This window comes from Dama dama, chromosome 22 (assembly GCF_033118175.1).
Source record: "Dama dama isolate Ldn47 chromosome 22, ASM3311817v1, whole genome shotgun sequence".
NCBI classification, from domain to species: domain Eukaryota; kingdom Metazoa; phylum Chordata; class Mammalia; order Artiodactyla; family Cervidae; genus Dama; species Dama dama.
In genome coordinates this window covers 3,267,243-3,289,470 of record NC_083702.1, presented here as the reverse complement: position 1 = coordinate 3,289,470, position 22,228 = coordinate 3,267,243, and the positions used below count along the sequence as shown (strand labels likewise).

The window sequence follows — 22,228 nt, the reverse complement described above, 5'->3', positions numbered from 1 at the left end:
AAGATGCTTTTTCCAATTAGCCACGGAGAAGTGACGTCTCATTACATTTAAACAGACACAGAGGACAATGAACGTGCAGGCCTTTAAGACCCCATTATCCACGGATGGTCCTTCCGGTTGGGGTGATGAGTTCTCTGTGGCCCCGAAGGATGGTCATTTTCTGGGAGACACGTATCTGTGGAGCACAGATGTCTTCATCTTGGACTCTTCCCCTGACTGTGAGCTTTCTGCAGACAGGCTTCCCGACTGGAGTGTGTGTGTGGAGGGGCGTGGGCCCGGCTGGCGTCCCGGGCTGAGGCGGCCGGGGAGAAGCCCACTTCCAGAGGAGCAGGCGTTGGCTGTGTCCCGAGGGTCTGGCCCAGACTGAAGAGGGTTGGGGCGTTTGCACAGGGGGCGCTGCCTCCGTGCCTGGGGGCCTCCTCCCCGGCCTGCTCTGCTCACCGGTCCCCCACTTCTTTGAGCTTGCCAGCACTGCCCTCACACCCTGGCAGACCCCACAGTGCCCACGTGATTCCCACAGTTTGCTCGCAGCTCTGTCCCCTTGGATGCAGCTCTCAAGAGGGGCAGCGTCCACTTTCATCTTTGCACCACTGGTGCCTGATGGACACTGGGGTCTCAGACTGGCGTGTCCAAGGGTCTTGCCGGGATTCTGGCCACGGCCGAGGCCCTGGCTGTCCCTTCTCACGATGCAGGCTGTCAAGGCCAGATCCTGGATCTTCTCCTGTCCCCCCGGCACCTCCCGTGGGGCTGGCACGTAGTCTGGTAAACACTTGACAGGTGACGGTGGGCTGCACGCATTACACACGCGCTCCTCCTGGGGTGTGCATTCAGGGGGCCCTTCCGTGGGGGACACGGTGCTGGCAGGGTGCTGTTCAGGGTCTCAGGCTGGGGAGCTGGGCACGTTCAGTGCTCCGGAGCCTGTGTCTTTGTACTTGCTGCTCTCTGCATTCCGTCTCATAATTCATCTTTGTTTTACCCTTTGTGGGTGGCGGGGGCAACGCATTTGTCAGAGCCTGTTTAGTCACTCAGTCACGACCCCGACTCTTTGTGACTCTGCGGGCTGTAGCCCACCAGGCTCCTCCGTCCTGGGATTTCCCAGGCAAGAATACTGGAGCGGGTTGCCATTTCTTTCTCCAGGGGATCTTCCTGGCTCAGGAATTGAACCCATTGTCCCCTGCGTTGGCAGGTGGATTCTTTACCGCTGAGCCGCCTGAGAAGCCTCTTTGTGAGAGCCTGAGAGATAGGTATTCGTTATATGATCAGTTCATTAAACTCTTCTGGTATCTATTTCAAGGATCTAATCCATAGATCTTCCCCTTCCCCTTTTTTCTCTTTTTGGCTTTATGGTAAAATAAATCAGAGCAGAAAGTTTTCCATAACATATATGTCCAATTTAAAGAAAAAATTAAAAATTGCTTCCACATGTCCACTGTCATGAAAGCTGAGCGATAAAGAAGGATGTCTTTGAACTGTGGTGTTGAGAAGACTTTTGAGAGTCCCTTGGACTGCAAGGAGATCCAACCAGTCCATCCTAAAGGAGATCAGTCCTGCATGTTCATTGGAAGGACTGATGCTGAAGCTGAAACTCCAATACTTTGGCCACCTGATTCGAAGAACTGACTCATCTGAAAAGACTCTGAGGCTGGGAAAGATCGAGGGCAGGAGGAGAAGGGGACGACAGAGGATGAGATGTTTGGATGGCGTCACGGACACAATGGACATGGGTTTGGGTGAACTCCAGAAGCTGGTGATGGACAGGGAGGCCTGGCGTGCTGCAGTCCATGGGGTCGCAAAGAGTCAGACATGACTGAGCAACTGAACTGAACTGTCCACTGTCAAGCTGATGAGACAGCCAGGCTGGCCTCATCGAGGTCCTTTCTCTGTGCCTCCCCAGACATGTCTGTCCCCCAACAGGGAACTCCCCTTGATGTTTGGTGCATTACTCTCTTGCTTTTCTCTAGTTTGTGGTGTGGTTGTCTGTGTCTTTCACCTGTTTTTACCAAGTATTTTCAGTGGAGTTGTGCTAAGCGCACCGCTTGTCATCACTGTCTGTGTGACAGAGTTGAGGCTCTAAGCCCCAGCTACCTGCACACAGCCTGTGGTTCATTTTCACTGCTGTGTAATATTCCCGGTGGCTTCTGTGATTTATTGATCCAGCCCAGGGTTAAGAAGCATCTGGCTTATGTTCATTCTGGTGTTTTTTCTCTTAAATACATCACACGACTTACTAAATCTATTCATAGATACATTTTTAGTGGCATCTTTTTGCATTTTAGTAGCATTGTCTTAATTTTTTAATGGCGGTATATAGAAATGCAGTTGACCTTTGTAAGTTCATTTTATATCTGGCAAACTTAGTAATCTTTTATCAATTCTAATGTTTTGTGTGTAGGTGTATTTGAGTTTCTAAGGAAGTTAATCATATCGCTTATGAATAATGATAGTTTCATTTTTTTTCTTTCTGTTCTAGATATCCAGGCTTGGTTGTTTTTTTTTTTCCCCCTCCGCTGGCCAAGATTTCCACTACAGTATTGAATATTAGTGTTGAAAGAAGGCATATCCTGGTGTCATTCCAGTTTTGAAGAAGCCTGTGTCATTGACTTAGGGTATTTGCTCTAGGTTTTGTAGCTGCCTTATGTTAAGGATGGAGCCTTGCTTTACTCAGGGTTTTAAAGTCCTCAGTGGCTGCCGAGGTTTTATCACCTCCTTTCCCACTTTTCGTCTGAGGTGAGAATAGGTCTTTGCTCCTTTATTCTGTTGATACGGTGAATTTTATTAGGTGACTTCCTAGTACCGAGGAGATTGCGTTCCTGAAGCAAATCCAAATTGGCCAGGACGGATTTTTCACTGCCTCACAGGATTAAGAGTGTTAACATCTCACGTGGCGAACCGCCGGAAGGGGAAGGCCGGCCGCTCTCTAAAGGCGCAGACGCTCTCTGACCGTGTCTGACTCCTCGGCTGTGCTTTGATACGGAGCTCCATCTGCCGCACTGAACATTCCGTCTGACGCTGGTGACACCGTGATGTGTTGTCTGAAGGTGGTGTCTCTTTTCTGTACTTCGGTTCTGAGCCTGATGCAACGTGTGTGCTTTGCCAGCCCGTCAAGACAAGTGACTTGAGCACAAAATGTGGGGTGTAAATCCTCACATCTCAAGGAGGTGAAGGTGGAATAATTCACCACCCAGCGTGGCGTGGCAGCCTGCTTCCGAGCGCGCTGTTATTAACTGGCTTGTAAACCTGCGTTCAGTGTATATTTTATGTGATGGATGGCTGCCGATTAATCTACGATTTAGATTTGTTAGGGACTCTTACTTTTGTCTCGTTCATTAGATGTTGTAATTCGTACGGGGGGAACGTCCCCTCACTCGTGGTGTGAGCACTTGTGTTATTAATATCTCCTTTCTGAGCCCACGTGGCTCCTGGATTTCGGGAGATATAAATCCCACAGGTCTTCTCAACACAATCGTATATTTTGTTGTTCTTCTCACAGAAATTATCTCCACGGCACTTGATATGCTGGGAAGTCATGTTGCCGATGCATATGGTTAAATTATGATGCTTTTGCATTTCTGAAATCAGATTTTTTTTTTCCCAAGTAATCATGAGCACAGCGACATTTTCAGTTTCAACATACTAAATTTTTTAGAATGCAGAACCTCTCAGCTGTCCACGTGCATGGTGTTGCCAGCACCCTGGTCCTGCCTTGGAGGCATGTGAAGGTGGTGATGTGTTTGCAATGTGAGGCCAGAAGGAGCTGCCCCAAGGGGGCCCCTTGAGCCCCTCCCCGGGGCCCTCTGTGGAAGAACGCTGGGTTTTTAGGGAAAACCTGGCATGGTGCTCAGGTTCCAGAGACTGGGCAAGCAGCCTGGAGATGCCCGTTGCCTTTTCACTTTTTCAGTGGTAAGTGGTACTGATGGTGATAGTACCAGCAGTCCCAACGGTGCCAATGGTAATAGTAGCAAGTGGTTTCATTTTTGTTGACGAGGGTCAGTTGGTCTGTGGAGAAGGTACTTGGGGAAGAGGTTGAAGTCTGAGCTGTTTAATGAATTCCTCCTCTCTAACAAAGATAGACCTCAGGAATGTCAACAGAACTTTAATAGCAAATACCGTCCAGTGAATATTCATCGCTAGGGCCATCTCAGATGGTTCCGCGTTCTCATTAAACACGTCCACACACAGAGGGCACGCTTCCTTCACTGGCAGATAAACGCCACTGTTCACACCCGCAGTGCATCTGCTTAAACGCGAGCTCCTGTCCCTGACAGCCCTTCCGTGTCTGTTCTTCCCTAAACTGCCCCGCGTCTGCTGATGGCCTTGTGCAAGTCAAGTGCACTGTCTTCACGCTTCACCCTTCACCCTGTAACAGCTGTTAGTAAAAAACCTGGACTGTGACGCGTGGAGTCATGGGGACGGTGGCCCCTGCAGAAATGCCCGTGGCTGCCCGCTGGGCACGCGATGACCCTGCTGGGCTCCATCGGTGGCATGTGTGAACCGGGCCCAGACGCCAGTGGAGAATCATCACTGGCTCTGTTCCCGTTGCAGGTGGACTCAGGGCGGGTGACCGGGGGCCGGGCCGTCGGTGGGGACGTCGGAGTGTGCAGGGGACACCGAGTGGCTGAGGCCGCCTGGTTCCTGCTCTGCGACACCTCTCCTTTCTGGCCTGGGCCTTTAGGCACCTCGTGGGAAGCTGGCCCCACACCCCGGGCTGGCCGGCCCCCCGCCCTGGGCACCTTGGCCCCAGAGCTGCCCCCAAGAGCCACTGTCCCTTGGACCTGGGATGCTGAGCTGACTGTGAGGTGCCCCTCGGAGTGGGGGGCTGGTCTCTCGCTGCTCTGTGGATCCTGCAGGCCCCACCCCAGCCGGTGCTCTCCCTTCAGCCCCCTCAGCTGCAGGCAGGTCAGGACTCGGGGTTCCCCTCTGTCCTCTGGATTTGTGCCCCCCCGCCGTCAGCAGGCGTGCTGTCTGTGGACACCTTTCCTACTTCATCACAGTCAGTGCAGTTTCCCCGGGAGTCCAGACGAGGCTGATCCATCCATCAGCTTCTGTCTGCCCTCAGCCAGATGCCGCTTCGTGTTCTGGGCGGTGGGTGGTCCCACAGTGGGGCCGGGGAGGGCTCGGGGACCAGGGCATGTGCCCGCGAGGGCAGGTGGGGGGCCTGGGACCGCGGGTGGCTTGGTTGGGGTGGATCCCGCCGTGGACCCCGGGTGTCCCCAGCGTGCAGGACAGTTACTGCCAAGAGAGAGACTGAAGGGCGTTAAAGCAGGGGGTTCACCTTTCCTTTCCGTCTCCCTCTCTCACCTCGAGATGCATAAATCTTGGCAGTCCTATTCTCTAAATTAATAGCTATTGTTATAGGGAAATAATATGCAAGACACGCGAGGCTGTGGGTGTGACCTCCCGGCTCTGATTACCCGGGGAGGTAGGGGTGCTGCCTGGACAGGTGTCAGGTCAAGGGCACGCGAGCGCTGGAGCTGCTGGGGATGTTGTTTCCTGGCGTGGACGCTGGCGAGGGCTCCGGGCAGCGGCCGGGCCTGTGTGGCATCGGGGCAGGCGGGCCTGGAGACAGGGCCCCGAGGAGGACGCACACACCCATCCCCTCCGCGAGGCACGCCGGTGCTAGGGGGCAGACCTGCGGGCTCTGCCGGGTTCTGTCCACACCCCTGCTCAGCTGGTGGCCGGGAAGGAGGGAGACCTGTGCAGGGAGGGACAGAAGGTCCCCGTGTGGGGGCCACGCTGTCTTGCCAAGACCGCGGGCCCCGGTTCTCAGCCACCGTGCTTGCCCGGGGCCGCCCTGCTGCCTCTTGACTGTGTCTGCCTTTGCTGGCTCTGGGGGGCTCCTCTCTCCCCCTGCTGTCTGAGCGGCTCGTCATCCGCATCACAGCCCGTCGCTTCCTCCCTGGTTCCCGCCCATCAGACGCCCCTGGAGCTGATCCCCGCCCCCAGTCCGTCTCCTGTAATGGACTTGGGGGGCCCTTGAGGTCTGGAGCATCACCGCTCGAGGGAGAAGCAGGATATGGACAGTGGTCCAGTGTCTAGGAGGCGCCCGCAGGTGTCGTTGGTCCACAGGGACCCGGGACAGGAAGGCCCAGGGATACTGCTGGCCGGGGGCTCACGAGCAGGAAGCGGTCGGCCCTCCCCAGCAGGTGGGGAGGGGGCAGATGGCGGCCCAGCCACCAGGGGTGCGGCTTGAGCTGGACACCAGGTCGGCAGGGCGGGGGGCCAGCACAGAGGAGTCACAGCCTGATGGGCCCGGTGCAGCTGGGATTTGGGAGCTGGTGGCAGAGGGTCAGACCCAGGGCGGCCAGGGCGCGGTGTGGGGGCGTGGAGCACGGGGGGTCTTGAAGCCGCGTGTGTGTGCGTGTGTGTGCGCGTGTGCGTGTGCATGGGTGACGATGTGATGGTGCCCCTGGTGAGACACCTCCTGAATGAAGGTGGAGCACGGTGGGGGCCGTAAGGAGGGGAGGTAGGATGGACTGGGTGTGAGTGGCGAGGAGAGAGGAGCCGAGACAGCACCTGGGCGTCGGGTCCTCGGATGGCGGGGAGAGCCGGGCTGACGGGGGCCTGATGCCTGCCTCCAAGGGCCAGGAGTCTCCAGCAATTTAGGAAATCGTCTGTTGTATCATTGTGTGTGGGATCTAAGGAGTGATAGAGATGAATCTATGCATAAAAAGGAAACACAGACATAGGACACAGACCTACGGGGACCGAAGGGGAGCGTTAAGGGGAGGGATACGTGAGGAGTGTGGGGCTAAGAGGTACAGACTCCTGCTCATCAGATAGGTGAGCAGTCAACTGTGTTCAGCATCTTGTAATAAACTGTAATGGGAAATAATCTGAAAAAAAAATCTATTAAAAAATCGACCAATTTCAGAGACACAAAGAAGAAATCGGCATTTGCCAGAGGTGGAGCTTGAGGGGTGAAATGGGTGAAGGGGGTCAAAATAGAATAAACAAATGGCAGGGCTGTCGCGTACAGCCTGGCGACCACAGTGGATGGTATTTACATCTCTGGAGGTTGTCAAGAAAATAAATCTTAGAAGTCCTCGTCACGAGAAAAAAAACCCTCTGGCTGTGTGTGGTGATGGTGTGAGCCACAGTTATTGTGCTGATCATAAGGAATCTAGGATTTACAGACGTGCAGTCATTATGCCATGCAGCTGAGGCAAATATGCTGTTACATGTCAGTTGTGCCGCAATGAAAAAGCATCCAACGAGGGAAGTTTAGAGCATCCGCCATCCCCTCCCTCCCATGTGTCGCTCTGTCCCTTCACGTCCGTTTCTGTGAGCAGCCACCCCCCGACCTTCCCTCTGCCCACCTGCCCACCCGTCCATCCCTCTGTCTCTCCACCCCTCTTCCTGCACTGCCAGGCCAGGTGCCGCCGCGCCTGCTGGCCGAGTCTAGGGCAGCCACACGCAGTGGTTACCCGCAGGGCTGGGAGGGCAGAGAGTGAGTGTCTCTTGTAGGAGCCAGCTTGTGTGGTGGGACTGAGCCCAGGGCCCGGGGACCTTCTTCCATACTGCTTGTGAGTCTATTAAAAAAATCAAGATAACTGGAATTTAAAAAAAATTATATTTTATATTAGAGACTGAGAAGTATCAGTAACATGTATTTTAAGGATGCACATGTTTAAGAAGTTTCTGCTGTGTTTGCTTTCTGCTCCACCAGCTGTTCACTTTTCTTTCAGATTTTTGAAAGGATCCTGTTCATATGGGCCATACGTCATCCTGCCAGCGGATATGTTCAGGGGATAAATGACCTTGTCACTCCCTTCTTTGTAGTCTTCATCTGCGAGTACATAGGTAAGATCACAGCATGCATGATGCTCTCTCCTCACAGACATTAAACTTCTGTGGACTTCAGTGGCCTTACCATGTTGCTGTGCATAATTACACCCGTGCTGAAAATTGCTGTTAATTTTAATGTTATTAATGACAGCCATTAATAATATTGGAGAATAATAGTTTTATCATTGATGCCTGCTTTGAAAAATTCCTTAAATCCACATGCTCAACTACTGAAGACATTAAGATGTTTATTATTATTAATATCTTCTTTTAAATAATAAATGAGGAGAAATGTAATATATTCGAGGAGTGTGGTTTCGTGTTAATGGCCATAGAGCCCCGGCTTTAATGATTTGGATTTAAATGGGTAAGGTTAAGGTGATAGACTATTAGTTGAATGTTTTGCTTACAAGCTAAAAACCAAATCCTCTTTAATTGCATTTCTGCAGCATTTCATCACCGTTATGCTTTTGATATACTAGTAGCATTTAATTTTATGGGAATATTAATTACATGCAAAATAATTGGTTTAATGGGCATTTAGGTTGGGTTTTACTGTCTCTGAGTACTGCATATTTTTTCTTCCGTGTATGTTGCAACAAACAGCCAACTGTAACATACCTTTGCCTGGTTTGTGTTTCAAGTTTAAAAACAGTCCTGATGATATGTGTGTGAGATCTAGTTTTTAATGCATCTGTGGACAGAAACGAAACCCCACAGGGCGGGTTTACTCTTGAGTGAAACCCCACAGGACGGGTTTGCTCTTGAGTGGCAGCGTTTTTATTTAAGACTGGTATTACTTCGTTACTTTGTCTTCACGAACCTTCCTGCCCGATGTCTGTTGTTGTTGTTTTTAGGTTGTGTCTTGGCCTTCTCAGTTTTAGGTCCACTTCAGATTCTGACGTTGTTGTAATCTGAAGACTGAGGTTGACTTGAGACCAGATGGTCCCCTGATGGTGCCCGCTTCTCATCCATTTTGTGGTCCATTTTGTGGCTGCCCCTCTCCCATCGCTTGGAGTCTCATGGGAGCCTCTTTGTTGCTAAGCAACCAGTGATCCCGGGCTGCTCCCCCATCATCTGATCAGCGGGGAGAAGCTGCTCCGGAGCCTGCCTGCCTCTCTGCTTCTTGCTCCCTCATTTGACAGATAATGAAAGTGTTCTTAATGATCCTAGAACAGTAGGACCTCTGTCAGTAGGCTTCAGAGCTGTTAATTGAAAGAAGTTCAACTGAGATGTGATTAGAGAATTGATATTCCATGTTAAATAGACCATTTAATTAATGTGGTAAATAAGTTTGTCCTAACGAGTCTAGCACCAACTTAGGTTGTAAGACCCAAGCGATCCTTGGTGCGTTTGTCTGAATCATCAGCAGGCTGGGATGAAGGGACATGCCTGTGATGTTAACTGTCCAGAAGAGAGAAAGCTGGAGAGAAGAGAATTCGTGTTCAAGTGTTGCCTTCAGTTAAACTCAGAGACTTTCCATGTCTTCCCACATTCCCCAGCACACACAGTGGTGTGCAGACACATGTGCGCACACACACACACACAGGCGCACACAGGCCCCCTGGGGCTGCGGCAGTCCAGGTCTCTTCCGGGGCTCCTCACCCTGCTGTCCCGCTGCCGAAGGACACTGGCCTCACCGGAGTTTGGCACACAGACACACACATGTGCATTGGCGCCAGGCACCGCCTCTCCAAGCACGTGTGGAACAAACCCTCAGCTCCTCGGAAGAAAACTGATGACCGAACTAGACAGCATATTAAAAAGCAGAGGCCTTACTTTGCCAGCAAAGGTCCATCTAATCAAAGCTATGGTTTTTCTAGTGGTCATGTATGGATGTGAGAGTTGAACCATAAAGAAAGCTGAGCCCTGTAGAACTGATGCTTTTGAACTGTCATGTTGGACTCTTGAGAGTCCCTTGGACTGCAAGGAGATCCGACCAGTCTGTCCTAAAGGAAATCAGTCCTGAATATCCACTGGAAGAACTGATGCTGATACTGAAACTCCAGTACTTTGGCCACCTGATGGGAAGAACTGACTTACTAGAAAAGACCCTGATGCTGGGAAAGATTGAAGGCAGGAGGAGAAGGGGACGACAGAGGATGAGATGGTTGGATGGCATCTCCAACTCAATGGACATGAGTTTGAGTAAACTCCGGGAGTTGGTGATGGACAGGGAGGCCTGGGGTGCTGCAGTCCATGGGGTCACAAAGAGGCGGACACGACTGAGCGACTGAGCTGAACTAAGCCTTGGGATGGAGTCCCTGGTCGCGGTTGGGCCCTGGAGGTGCCTGTGTCCCCCGAGGGGTGGCTGAGGACGGGAGTCAGGAGAGCTCTGGGGACCTCGGTGGTGGCTGTGGGTGTGCGGGTGGTCCAGACGCAGAGGCTGGAGAAGACGACGGCCATGCAGGCGGCAGTGAAGCCAGTGGGAGAAGCCCACGTGGAGTGTCGCTCCGGGAGGGCGTCACGTGCTGGGAGAAGACAGTGGAGGCGGGCTCTGTGCAGGGGGCCGGCCGCTTCTCCGGGCTGCGGGCTGCGAGGCAGGGCTGGGAGCAGTTCTTTCCTCTCTAGGCTCCGCTGAGCCCAGGGTTCCTGAAGTCTGGGTTTGGCTGGGAGGAAGGAGGCCTCTGTGGCCTTAGCCAGCCACGTTTTGCTCTGTCCTCTGCATGGGGGGCCCAGACACTGCTCTCCTGTCACCCTTTGGAGGTGTCTGTACCTCTGCGTCCCCACCAGGCTGGCCTGCCGACGGGGGACAGCTGTTTGCGGGGAGCTCCTCTGAGTCTTTTCGCTGTGTGTTGTATTTATGTAGTTCAGAGCATGTTACATATAAAATTCTGTTTCACGCCTTTTCCCGTTTAACCTTAGAACATTAGCTTGTTCCTGTATTATTAAGACATCTTGGTAAAGATTGTTTCCACCTCCTGCACATAATATTCTGTTGAGATAATGTAGCATAATTCATGAAACCCTTCTACTGTTGCTGGAGTTTTAAAGTTCTTTTCCTCCCAGGCATGGTGCAGTTTTTAAGTATTTTTCAAACAGGGCTGTCATATTCCTTTTAGCAGTGTTAAATCCGATTTAAGATTAAGAACCATTATTCCGTCACCTTGAATCCCACAATTTAAGTAGAAAGGTATATTTTAGTTGGACTAAGTAGTTTCAGCAGAGCAAAACACGAAGCAGCCTTCCCCCAACCCCACGTCTTTATCCTGCGTGCTGCTTAAATTTAGAAGCTGCCCTGACCGGACTCTGTGGACCAGCTCCTCAGGGTGCCTGGGTGTGGGTGGGCACGTGGGAGGAGCATTTTACAGTTGATTCTCATTACCAGCGTGTGTAAGCCCTGATCTATTTGATATGTCATTTTCTGGTAAAACAAATCACTCTTGAAAGCTAATATGAGGAGTGACTGAAATGATGGATGTGTTTACTCATGAACACTATGGATACTTTTTTATTGTTGTTGTTCAGTCACTAAGTCATGTCCAACTCTTTTTGGCCCCATGGACTATGGCACACCAGGCCTCCCTCTCTTTCACTGTCTCCTGGAGTTTGCTCAAGTTCATGTCCTTTGAGTCAGTGATGCTTGTCTAACCATCCCATCCACTGCTGCCGACTTCTCCTCCTGCCTTCAATCTTTCCCAGCGTCAGGGTCTTTTCCAGTGAGTTGGTGCTTCACATCAGGTGGCCAAAGTATTGGAACTTCAGCTTCAGCATCAGTCCTTCCAATGAATAGTCAGGGTTGATTTCCTCTAGGATTGACTGGTCCTATCTCCTCACAGTCCAAGGGACTCTCAAGAGTCTTCTCCAGGACCACAGTTTGAAAGCAATGATTCTTTATTTTTGTGTTACTGTTTTTAAGTCAGCATCTCAAAAGTACAGGTTGTTTTCAAGCAGGTTACTTTTGCCCAGAGACGCTTTAGCATGCATTTCCTGGATACCGGAGTGCACTGGAAGTGGATTTCGCGTGGGGTCAGCAGGGGAGTAAATGCCCACAGCTGGCTGGGACTCGGAGGAGGAAAAGGTCGGGGTGGGGCTTGCTGTCAGCTGAGCGCCTGTGCTGCCGTCTTTCTCCCGCCTTGGCCACTGTCAGTTTGAACTGGGCTTTGAGTGACAGTGAGGGAGAGCCGTCGCTGTTTCCTATTGATAAATTATAGTCCTCAAAATATTTGTTTAAACTTTCTTTGTTTGCATCCATGTCTTCCCTCATTGCGCTTTGTTTTTCCCGTGTGTCATATGAACCGAGGCTGCTGCTGAATGCATCTTTCACTGGCTTCCTTCAGTATTCCTCACACCTAACATACTTCTGTGGTTCACAGCTCATCTCAGAAACATTTTAAAGGTAGAATCGAGAGCATCTGAGTTCAGGAAATTTCCTGTGGCCGTTCCGTTCCCTGTGGGGGAGTGGAGAGCAGAGGGCCCTGGAAATGCCCAGTGGCTCAGAACCGGAGGGTGGGGGCTCCTGGTTTTGCAGCCCCCTGAAGTGACAGACAGGTGCACAATGCTTTCATAGCCCATAACTTGTATGTAGTCAGATTTTCTGTTTAAAAACATCTTGGCGATGATCAAAGTAATGGACTTATACTAAAAATTAAAAAATTGGAAAACTCATTAACAGTATAGCTCCTTGTCTCAGAAGCTGTCATTGGGACATTTTACTAATTTCCTTCTGGTCTTTTTTGCCAATGTACTTTTTCCATTACAGCAATTATATTATGCATGCATATTTTAGTACTGCTTTTTGTTTTAATATCTAAGCATTTCCCAGTCATTAAGCTTTTTAAAAAAATGTCTTTTTAGAATGTAGCGACATACTCCTTTCAATAATGTGTAGGAAAAGTAGACAGAAGATCAACAAAGGAGTAGGGGGAAATCCAAGCACCTGTAAACCCCCGGGCCGGAGAGACCTCTGCGGAGCACCCATCGTAGCGGGATCCCGTTCTTCTCAAGTGCACGTGTGGCATCCTCCAGTATAGACCACATGCTAGGTCGTAAAGCAAGCATCAGTACATTTGAAAGGATAGAAATCATGTAAATTGTTCTCTGATCATACAGACATAAAGTTAGATATCAGTTACAGAAGAAATTTGACAAATTTGTGAAAATTTTAGAATACAATTATAAAGAAGCAATGAGTTAGAGAAGAAATCACAAGGAAAATTAGAAATTACTTTGAGATGAATTAAAATGAAATCACAGCATACTGAAACTTATGGGATGCAGCTAAAGTAGTGCTCCAAGAGATATTTACATTTAAAAAGAACATCTCAAGCCATTAACTTGAGTTTTCAATTTTAGAAACTAGGAGAAGAAGAGCAAATTAAAGGCAAAACAAACAGAAGGTGGGAAATAAAGACTAGAACAGAAATAAATGAAGTAGGGAATAGAAAAGTGGTAGAGAAAACTCAACAAAACCAGAGCTGTTTCTTCAAAGATAGCAACAAAATGTTGGTCAACCTTTGGCTAGACTGACCTGGAAAAAAAGGGGAGAAGACTCAAATCACTAAAATTATGAGTGGTTTCAAAAATAAACAGCAGTAAGGAAATGCTGTGAACAACTCTCTAAATTAGGATGTAGGTGAAATGGAGATGCTCCTAGAAAGGCACGAATTTCTGAAACGGACTGTAATGGTTAATTTCATATAAATTTGACTAGGCTGTGGTGCCCACTTATTTGGTTAAACACCAGTCTAGATACTGCTGTGAAGGTATATTTTGATGTGATTAACGTATACATTGGTAGTCTTTGAGTAAAGCAATTTACCCTGCATAATGTAGGGGTGCGCCTCATCTAATGAATTGAAGGTATTAAGAGCAAAGATGGAAATTTCCTGAAGAAGAAGAGGAAGAAATTCTTCTTACAACATAGAAATGCTGCCTGAGTTTCTAGCCTGTTGGCCTGGTCTACAAATTTCAGACTTGCAGTCCGTATAATTGTGTGAAGCTATTCCTTAAAATAAGTTTCTATCTCTCAATATAATTTATATTATAATTTACTTGTCAACATCTATATGGATGTATAAATATAAGAGCAATGTATGTAAGAGATTAAATTAGTAATTTAAAAGAATCCCCACAAAGAAAAGCCTAGGATTAGCTGACTTCACTGGTGATTTCTGACAAATATTTAACAAAGAATTAGCACCACTCCTTCACATACTCTTACAAAAAGAGAAGAGAGGAAATAATTTCAGTTCATTCTCCTAGGCCATTATTATCCTGATACCATCATGAAACAAAGATCACAAAGAAAGAAAACCACTGACCCGTACCCCTAAGGAGGGCATGTAACAAGCCTCAGTAAAATGCTAAGAACCTGAATACAGTGGAGACGGCAAAGGGATTATGCATCAGGACAAACGGGATGTATCTCAGGAATTCAAGGCTGGTTCAACTGTGGAACTCAATCAATGTAATAGTCTGTCCTAACAGAATAAAGGGCAAGGCAACACAGGCATCTCAGTTGATACAGGAAAAGCATTTGACATAATCCAACACCCTGTCTTGATAAAAAAACACTCAAAACACTGAGGCCAGAAGAGTGACCTCTCTGGCAAAGAGTGTGTGAAAACCCCATGGTTACTCATGCTCAATGTGAAAGACCGAATGTTTTCCTTTTAGGCTCAGGAGTGAGACACGGACGTCCGTGTTCTCCACGGGTATGGTTAACAGGATTAGCAAAAAAAAAAAAAAATGAAGCCAGAGGCACTGAGAATGGGAATGAAGAAGTGAGACTCTCTCCCATTGCAGATGACATCATCTGTATATAGGAAATCCAAAGGAATCCGTTAAAAAATTATGAAAGATGATAAACGAGTTCAGCAAGGTTGTGGGATACAAGGTCAAGATAGAAAAACCAGTTTTATTTCTATACACTTGTAATGGACCATCAAAAAAGGAAAGTATGAAAACAATTCCATTTATGATAGTGTCAAAATGAATAAAGTGATATAAATTTAGCAAAGAAGTACAATTTTTACTCTAAAAACTACAAAACATTGTGGAAAGATAATAAAGAAGATTTAAATAAATGGAACAAGGAGATCAAATCAGTCCATCCTAAAGTCAACAAACCAGTCCATCCTGAAGTCAAACCTGAATGTTCACTGGAAGGACTGATGCTGAAGCTGAAGCTCCAATACTTTGGCCATTGATATGAAGAGCCTACTCATTGGAAAAGACTCTAATACTTGGAAAGATTGAGGGCAGGAGAAGAGGGTGACAGAGGATGAGATGTTTGGATGGCATCACTTGACTCAATGGACATGAATTTGAGCAAACTCCAGGAGATGGTGAAGGACAGGGCGGCCTGGTGTGCTGCAGTCCATGGGTTCGCAAAGAGTGGGATGTGACTTAGCGACTGCACAACAACAAATAAATGGAAAGACATCTCTTGTGGTGGACTGGAAGACTTGGTGGTATTAAGATGGCAGATCTCCCCAAACTGATCTAAAGATTCAGTGCACTCCCTATTAGAACTGTAGCAGAAATTGACAAGTTTATCTTTAAATTCATATTCAAATTCAAGAGATCCCAAATAGCCAAAACAATCTTGAAACAGAATGAAGTTGGAGGAGTCACATTTCCTATCAAAGCTTACTACCAAACTATAGTAATCAAGAAAATGTCTTTCTGGCTTGTGGATGGACATAGCCATCAGTAGAACAGAATTGAGGGTCTAGAAATAAATCTTCATTTTTATGGGCAATTGATATTTGCCAGTGATGCCAAGACAAGTCAGTGGAGAAATGGTCTTTTTCAACATTTGGTGCTGGGGCAATGAGATCGTTGTTTAGTTGCTAAGTCGTGTCTGACTCTTTGCGATTCCATAGACTGTAGCCCTCCAGGCTCCTCTGTCCATGGGATTCTCCAGGCAAGAACACTGGAGTTGGTTGCCATGCCCTCCTCCAGGGGAATGTTTCCAACCCAGGGGTCGAACCCAAGCCTTCCTGCCTTGGCAGGTGAGTTCTTTACTGCGAATCACCAGCGAAGCCCGGAACAATTAGATATTGACATGCGAAGTTCATCTCTGCCTCTCACCATACATAAAACTAAAATGAGTCATGGACCTAAATGTAGGCGCTGAACTATTAAAGTCTCACAATAAAGAACAGCAGTAAGTTTTCATGGCCTTGGATTTTAACCCATGTTTTCTTAGATGTGACACCAAGAGCAAAAATAACCAAAAAAAGTGTAGGTGAATTGGACTACATGGAAATGAAAACTTTTTGCTGTAGATGATACTCTCAAGGGAAAAGACCTCTGCAGAATGGGAGATATTATAAAGAACTGTTTTAAATCAGTAAGACAGTCCGATTTTAACAAAGGGGCAAAGTATTTGAATAGACATTTTTCTGCAAAGTAATGGCCAATAAGCATGAGAAGGTACTGGACATTGTTAATCCTTAAGGAACGCAGACCAACACAGTCACACCCCTGGGATGTCGGGACTCAGAGGAGCAGGAACAAATGTCAGCAAGCATGTGGGGGACTCAGAAACCTCATCTGTTGCTGGGGGCGTGTCCAGCTGGTCTAGCAACTTTGGCCAATAGCCTGACACTGCAGTAGAGAGTTAAACCTAGGGTTACTGTGCGACCTGGCCGAAGCCTGCCCGCGCATGTTCCCGGGAGTGTCGTTCGTTACAGCCCGCAAAGCCCAGAGTCTGGCCCGAGCGCCCGCCAGCCGGCTCAGGTGTAAATAGAGGGTGGTCTGCCCGTGCCGCGGAGTATTGCTCAGCAGTGAAGGGGAGTGGTGGGCTGAGACACGCTGTGAAACGGAGGCCCTTGGAAACGCGAGGCCACGCAGCGTGTGATTCCACTCCCGGGAAATGTCCGGAGTCTGCAGGTTGGTAGGGGCAGACGGTGGGTGAGAGGCTGCTGGTGGCTTGGGAACCGAGCTGGGCGTGCGCGGGGGATGACCTGCGGGGTGCGGGGTGTCTTTTAGGAGGGACCCCACGTCCTGAAATCAGGCTCCAGCGATTGTCCACACACTCAGTGCGTGGGCTGAAAACCGCTTTCCCTGGCCGAACGGCGTGGTGTGTGAGCTGATCCTCAGGAAAGTGACAGTGTTAGTCACTCAGTCGTGTCTGACTCTGCGACCGCATGGACTGCAGCCCAGCAGGCTCCTCTGTCCATGGGATTTTCCAGGTCAAGGATACTGGAGTAGGTGGCCATTCTGTTCTCTAGGGCATTGTCCCGACCCAGGGATTGAACCCGGGCCTCACGCACTGCAGGTGGACTCTACTGCTGAGCCACCAGGAAGCCCAGGAAGCGTGTCAGGAAGCTGCTGTGGAGATGGTAGAGGCCCGTCTTCGTCTGTGTGGCTGCTACACCGAGGTCCATGGGCCGGGGCGCTCAGAAGGAGCGGGTTTGTCCCAGGCTGGCAGGCTGGGCATCTGCAGTTGGGGAGGCACAGTCTCGTTCTGGGGGCATCTGCCTGGTCCGTAGTCCGTGTCCTCTCGGGGTGGGAGTCGAGGGGGCTCTGCGGGGTCTCCCGTGTGAGGACGCTAGTCCCATTCATGCGGGTCCGCCCTCACGACCTGCTCAAGGCCCTGCCTCCTGACCCATTCTCCTGGGGTGAGGATTCCAGCGTGGACACTTGAGGGGGACCCAGACATGCCGGCCCGTTGTCCGCATTGGGGCAGCTTTCCGTTGATGCAGGTTTGCGTGGTTTCCACTTTTTCACTGTCCTCAACAGTACACGTACTGTTTCTCAAAAGGAAGTTCTCGATTGCATCCTGGGTTATTTTCTTGACATGCAGTCTTAGAAGAGGCAGGAGGCATTACTGACTCAACCGTGGGTGTTTTTCAGTCTTGATGACGTTTGCCAGCTTGTTTGCCAGGAGGATGTCTGCCCGTCTCTCTGCGGTCCCGTTGCGATGCCGTCTCGCTCTGTCCTGGGGGTGTTCCGAGCACCGTCGCCGAGTCTGCGTCTCTGTGCTCCTGCGTGCCCGCCACTTGACTGTGGATCCGTCCGTGTCTGCCTGTGAGGCTGCTCCGATGGGGCCAGGGCTCCCCGACGGTAAAGGACTCGGGGAATTAGCCGAAGGGCCAGGAGTAATTAGACGCTCTCCAGTGTGACGTCTGTATTTCCAGCCTGCGGGAGCCGTGTTCAGGAGGCCTGATTAGGGACTCGGCGAAGACGAGGGTGTGTGTGTGTTTAGTAAAACAACATGGACTGTTGCCTGGTGGCTGCAGTGTGTGTGTGAGTGTGTCTGTGTGTGAGTGTGTCTGTGAGTGTGTGTGTCTGTGTGTGTGTGTGTCAGTGTGAGTGTGTGTCTGTGTGAGTGTGAATGTGAGAGTGTGTGTGAGTGTGTGTGAGTGTGTGTGTGTTAGTGTGAATGTGAGTGTGTGTGTGTGTGTGTCAGTGTGTGTGTGTGTCAGTGTGTGTGTCTGTGTGAGTGTGAATGTGAGAGTGTGTGTCTGTGTGTGTCTGTGAGTGTGTGTGTGTGACTCTGAGTGTGTGTGTGTGTGTGAGTGTGTGTGTGTCAGTGTGTGTGTCTGTGTGAGTGTGAATGTGAGTGTGTGAGTGAGTGTGTGTGTGTCTGAGTGTGTGTGTGACTCTTGAGTGTGTGTGTGTCTGAGTGTGTGTGTGTCTGTGTGGGTGAGTGTATGTGTGAGTGTGAGTGTGTCTGTGTGAGTGTGTGTGTTGAGTGTGTGTATGTGTGTGTCTGTGTGAGTGTGAGTGAATGTGTGTGTGAGTGTGTGTGCCAGTGTGTGTGTCTGTGTGAGTGTGTGTGTGTGTGTGTGTCTGTGTGAGTGTGTGTGTGTGTCTGTGTGTGTCTGTGTGGGTGTATGTGTGTGTGTCAGTGTGAGTGTGTGTGTGAGTGTGTGTGTGTGTGAGTGAGTGAGTGTGTGAGTGTGTGTGTATTGAGTGAAACAACACTGCCTTGTCGCCTGGTGGCTGCAGTCCTCGCCTCTGCACGCACTGTTGTGGCAGAAGCAGGTGATTAGCCAGCACTCTTTTCTAGAAGACGCTGCCCAGGCCTGTTTGTTCCCGGCCCCTGAGGCGCACGCTGGCCCGCTTGGAATGACGCGGAGGTGGAATCAGTTGAGGTGGTTTTGTGGAAACTCGGTCCGCGTGTGCACACGGAACACGCGTTGGTATCAGCCAGCTGTCTGCTCCCCTTTCCTGCGGAGGAAGACGCTGGTGTCTTATGAACCAGGAGGCGAAACTTGCATCCGGTCGTCAGCCACCCAGAAAGAAGGCCTGTCCTGTCTCTGGCCTGTGGTCCTCCTTCTGGACCTTGCTTCCCGTCAGCTTGACCCGGCGCGTCCTCACCTCACTCCCCGCTCAGACTGTGTGGGCCTGCGGTCTTTCCCTCCATCTCCAGACTGCAGCCCCCGGCGTTTGAGGAGCACATGCTCTCCAGGCTGAGGGGCTGTTGGGCGCTTAGTCTCCTAGGACTTGGGGCTGCGATGCCCCAGGTCCGTGGGTTCGTCCATCTTTTGCTCCCTGTCCTTAGATGCAGCCCCCCTTCCTTGGAGCTGCAGCCACTGCCTAGCATGAGGGGCTCTCCCTGGCCCCTGCCCTAATTCCCCTGAGCTGCATTTATGATTTAATTAACTCCGCTCTGTGTTTCTTCTCATTTCTAACAGCAGCCTTTGTGACGGAGGCACATTACTGCTTTGAATTTAGGAGAGAGGAGATGTGCAGAGGTTAAGCGTCTTGTCAAGGTCCTGGTGTTCTGGGTCCAGGCCATTTTGCCTGGGCATCCAGGCGGGAGCTCTGCCCCTGGACGCCTTCCTGAGTTGCTGGCCTGGCTCTGCTTGAAGCCCCGAGCCCCCCGATCACGTGGCTATCATGCCTGCTGCTGGTGGCGAAGTCAAGGATTAATTTCCCCAATTTGTAGCTGTGCTTCGTGACTCGCCGCCGAAGCACTTTCGCACGTTCAGATATGATCCCCGAGGCTGAGGTGGTAGAATTTTATCCTCGTTAATTGGGACCCTTTGTACAGCCTTTTAAAATCCTTTCACCAGAGAACAGGTTCTATTTCCTTCCCACTGAAGTGGTTTCACTTTTTTTTCCCCCCTGATTCATTTCCTTTCTTTTAAATGGTTTCTCTTCATTTCCTGTTTTAAACTGCCGTCCTTGCTGAAGTGGTCCTGGCTTTGGCTAAGAGGAAAAAACTAACAAATTAACAAAAACATTAGTGGGATCCTTTCCCTTTTAATCCTCCTAATATACCATGCCACATAATCTGACATCTGGAAACTTCAGCAGTTGAGCACAAGGTCTTTGAAAACGTTTGAATTCATCTAAGTCATAGGAAGTGATATATAATATGGATGTGAGAGTTGGACCATAAAGAAGGCTGACCTTTGAAGAATTGATGCTTTTGAACTGTGGTGTTGGAGAAGACTCTTGAGAGTCCCTTGGACTGCAAGGAGATCCAACCAGTCCATCCTAAAGGAGATCAGTCCTGGGTGTTCATTGGAAGGACTGACGCTGAAGGGGAAGCTCCAATCCTTTGGGTACCCGATGCCAAGAGCAAACTCATTGGAAAAGACCCTGATGCTGGGAAAGACTGAAGGCAAAAGGAGAAGAGGGTGGCAGAGGATGAGATGGTTGATGGCATCACTGACTGCGTGGACATGGGTTTGAGCAAGCTCTGGGAGAGTGAAGGCTGGGGAGCCTGGCGTGCTGCAGTCCATGGAGCCACAAAGAGCTGGACACGACTGAGCGACTGAACAGTGAGCAAGTCTCGGAAAGCCAGCCGGGGGCGTAGCTGGTGCTCAGAGCTTGCAGTGGCGGTGGCCACGCCTGTGGGGTGGCCACGCCTGTGGGGTGGCCACGCCTGTGGGGTGGTCACGCCTGTGGGGTGGCCACGCCTGTGAGCTGGTCACGCCTGTGGGGTGGTCACGCCTGTGAGGTGGTCACGCCTGTGAGGTGGTCACGCCTGTGGGCTGGTCACGCCTGTGAGCTGGTCACGCCTGTGGGGTGGTCACGCCTGTGGGGTGGTCACGCCTGTGGGGTGGTCACGCCTGTGAGGTGGTCACGCCTGTGGGCTGGTCACGCCTGTGAGCTGGTCACGCCTGTGGGCTGGTCACGCCTGTGGGCTGGTCACGCCTGTGAGGTGGTCACGCCTGTGGGCTGGTCACGCCTGTGAGCTGGTCACGCCTGTGGGCTGGTCACGCCTGTGGGGTGGTCACGCCTGTGAGGTGGTCACGCCTGTGGGCTGGTCACGCCTGTGAGCTGGTCACGCCTGTGGGCTGGTCACGCCTGTGGGGTGGTCACGCCTGTGAGCTGGTCACGCCTGTGGGGTGGTCACGCCTGTGGGGTGGTCACGCCTGTGAGCTGGTCACGCCTGTGGGGTGGTCACGCCTGTGGGGTGGTCACGCCTGTGAGGTGGTCACGCCTGTGGGCTGGTCACGCCTGTGAGCTGGTCACGCCTGTGGGGTGGTCACGCCTGTGGGGTGGTCACGCCTGTGAGCTGGTCACGCCTGTGGGGTGGTCACGCCTGTGAGCTGGTCACGCCTGTGAGCTGGTCACGCCTGTGGGGAGTGGTGCTGGCCCTCGATCCTTCCCCCAAAAGACCCCAGCCCCACACTTTGCAGTGCTCCAGAATTTCACGAACCCTGTTTCCTGGGCCTGGGTTCAGAGTCCCTGTGTGATAATTAGAGTCCTACAGAAGAGGGTGGGCTGATTGAGGGCTTTGCCATCTACCCTTGAAGAACTTCATCCTTTTCCCCCACAAGCTCTCGCTTTCTTTTCAAATTTTTATCTTTCACTGTGTGAGAATCAGAAATTTGCAGATATTTCTTATATAGCACATACCATTACCCATCTTCATTGTTTTTTTTTTTTGGTCATCTTTAAATGTTTCCCTTTTACCAAAGGTTACTGTTAAATTACCAAAACTGTTTTCAAATCATCTTTTGTTTTGTTAACATCATTTTAACAAATTCAGACACACATATGTCTTTGTGCACAGGCCATATGCTTATTCCCCCTGGAAGTACCGTGTGTTAAGGAGCTGTTGGTGAAGCGTCAGAGCTTCCTAAAGCGGGGTGGGGTGGGGGGTCTCTTCTATGTGCTGGCTTCTGTCCTGTGCAGGCCGGAAGGTGGGGGCGTTGGTGAGACCCCACCATGCACAGTGTGCTGGCTGAGGGGCGGCCTTGGGAAGCTGGGGGACCCAGCTCTGCTGTGGGGAGGTCTGTGGCCAAGACCCGAGCTCAGGCCCTGCATGTGGGGGCCCAGAGCCCGACAGGTGAAGGTTTTCAGTGACCGGGGGTGTGGTCATGAGCACCCTGAGGAGCTCGATTTTAAGGCACAGTCTGACATTTTCCTGGAGGTTGCATGTTCTACATTACTTTTATTTTACCCATAGACATTTCGTTAGAATCTTAAAAAATCGCCAGCATTTGGTTTTGAGAGCCTTGTGATGTATTATTCTGTGATCTGTTGTTTCCTTTGTATTTCCAGTTCAGTGTTACACCTTGGGTGA

General features: G+C 50.4%; 1 protein-coding gene across 2 annotated transcripts in view; it reads left to right on the top strand.

Moving 5' to 3' along the window:
- The window catches only part of TBC1D22A (TBC1 domain family member 22A), a 260,985-nt gene that overhangs the window by 108,711 nt on the left and 130,046 nt on the right, over window positions 1-22,228 (top strand). For both annotated transcript variants that reach the window (XM_061124319.1, XM_061124318.1), the window contains exon 8: window positions 7,686-7,800. In XM_061124319.1, the coding sequence (XP_060980302.1) occupies window positions 7,686-7,800 (115 nt within the window). The remainder of the gene's footprint in view (window positions 1-7,685; window positions 7,801-22,228) is intronic.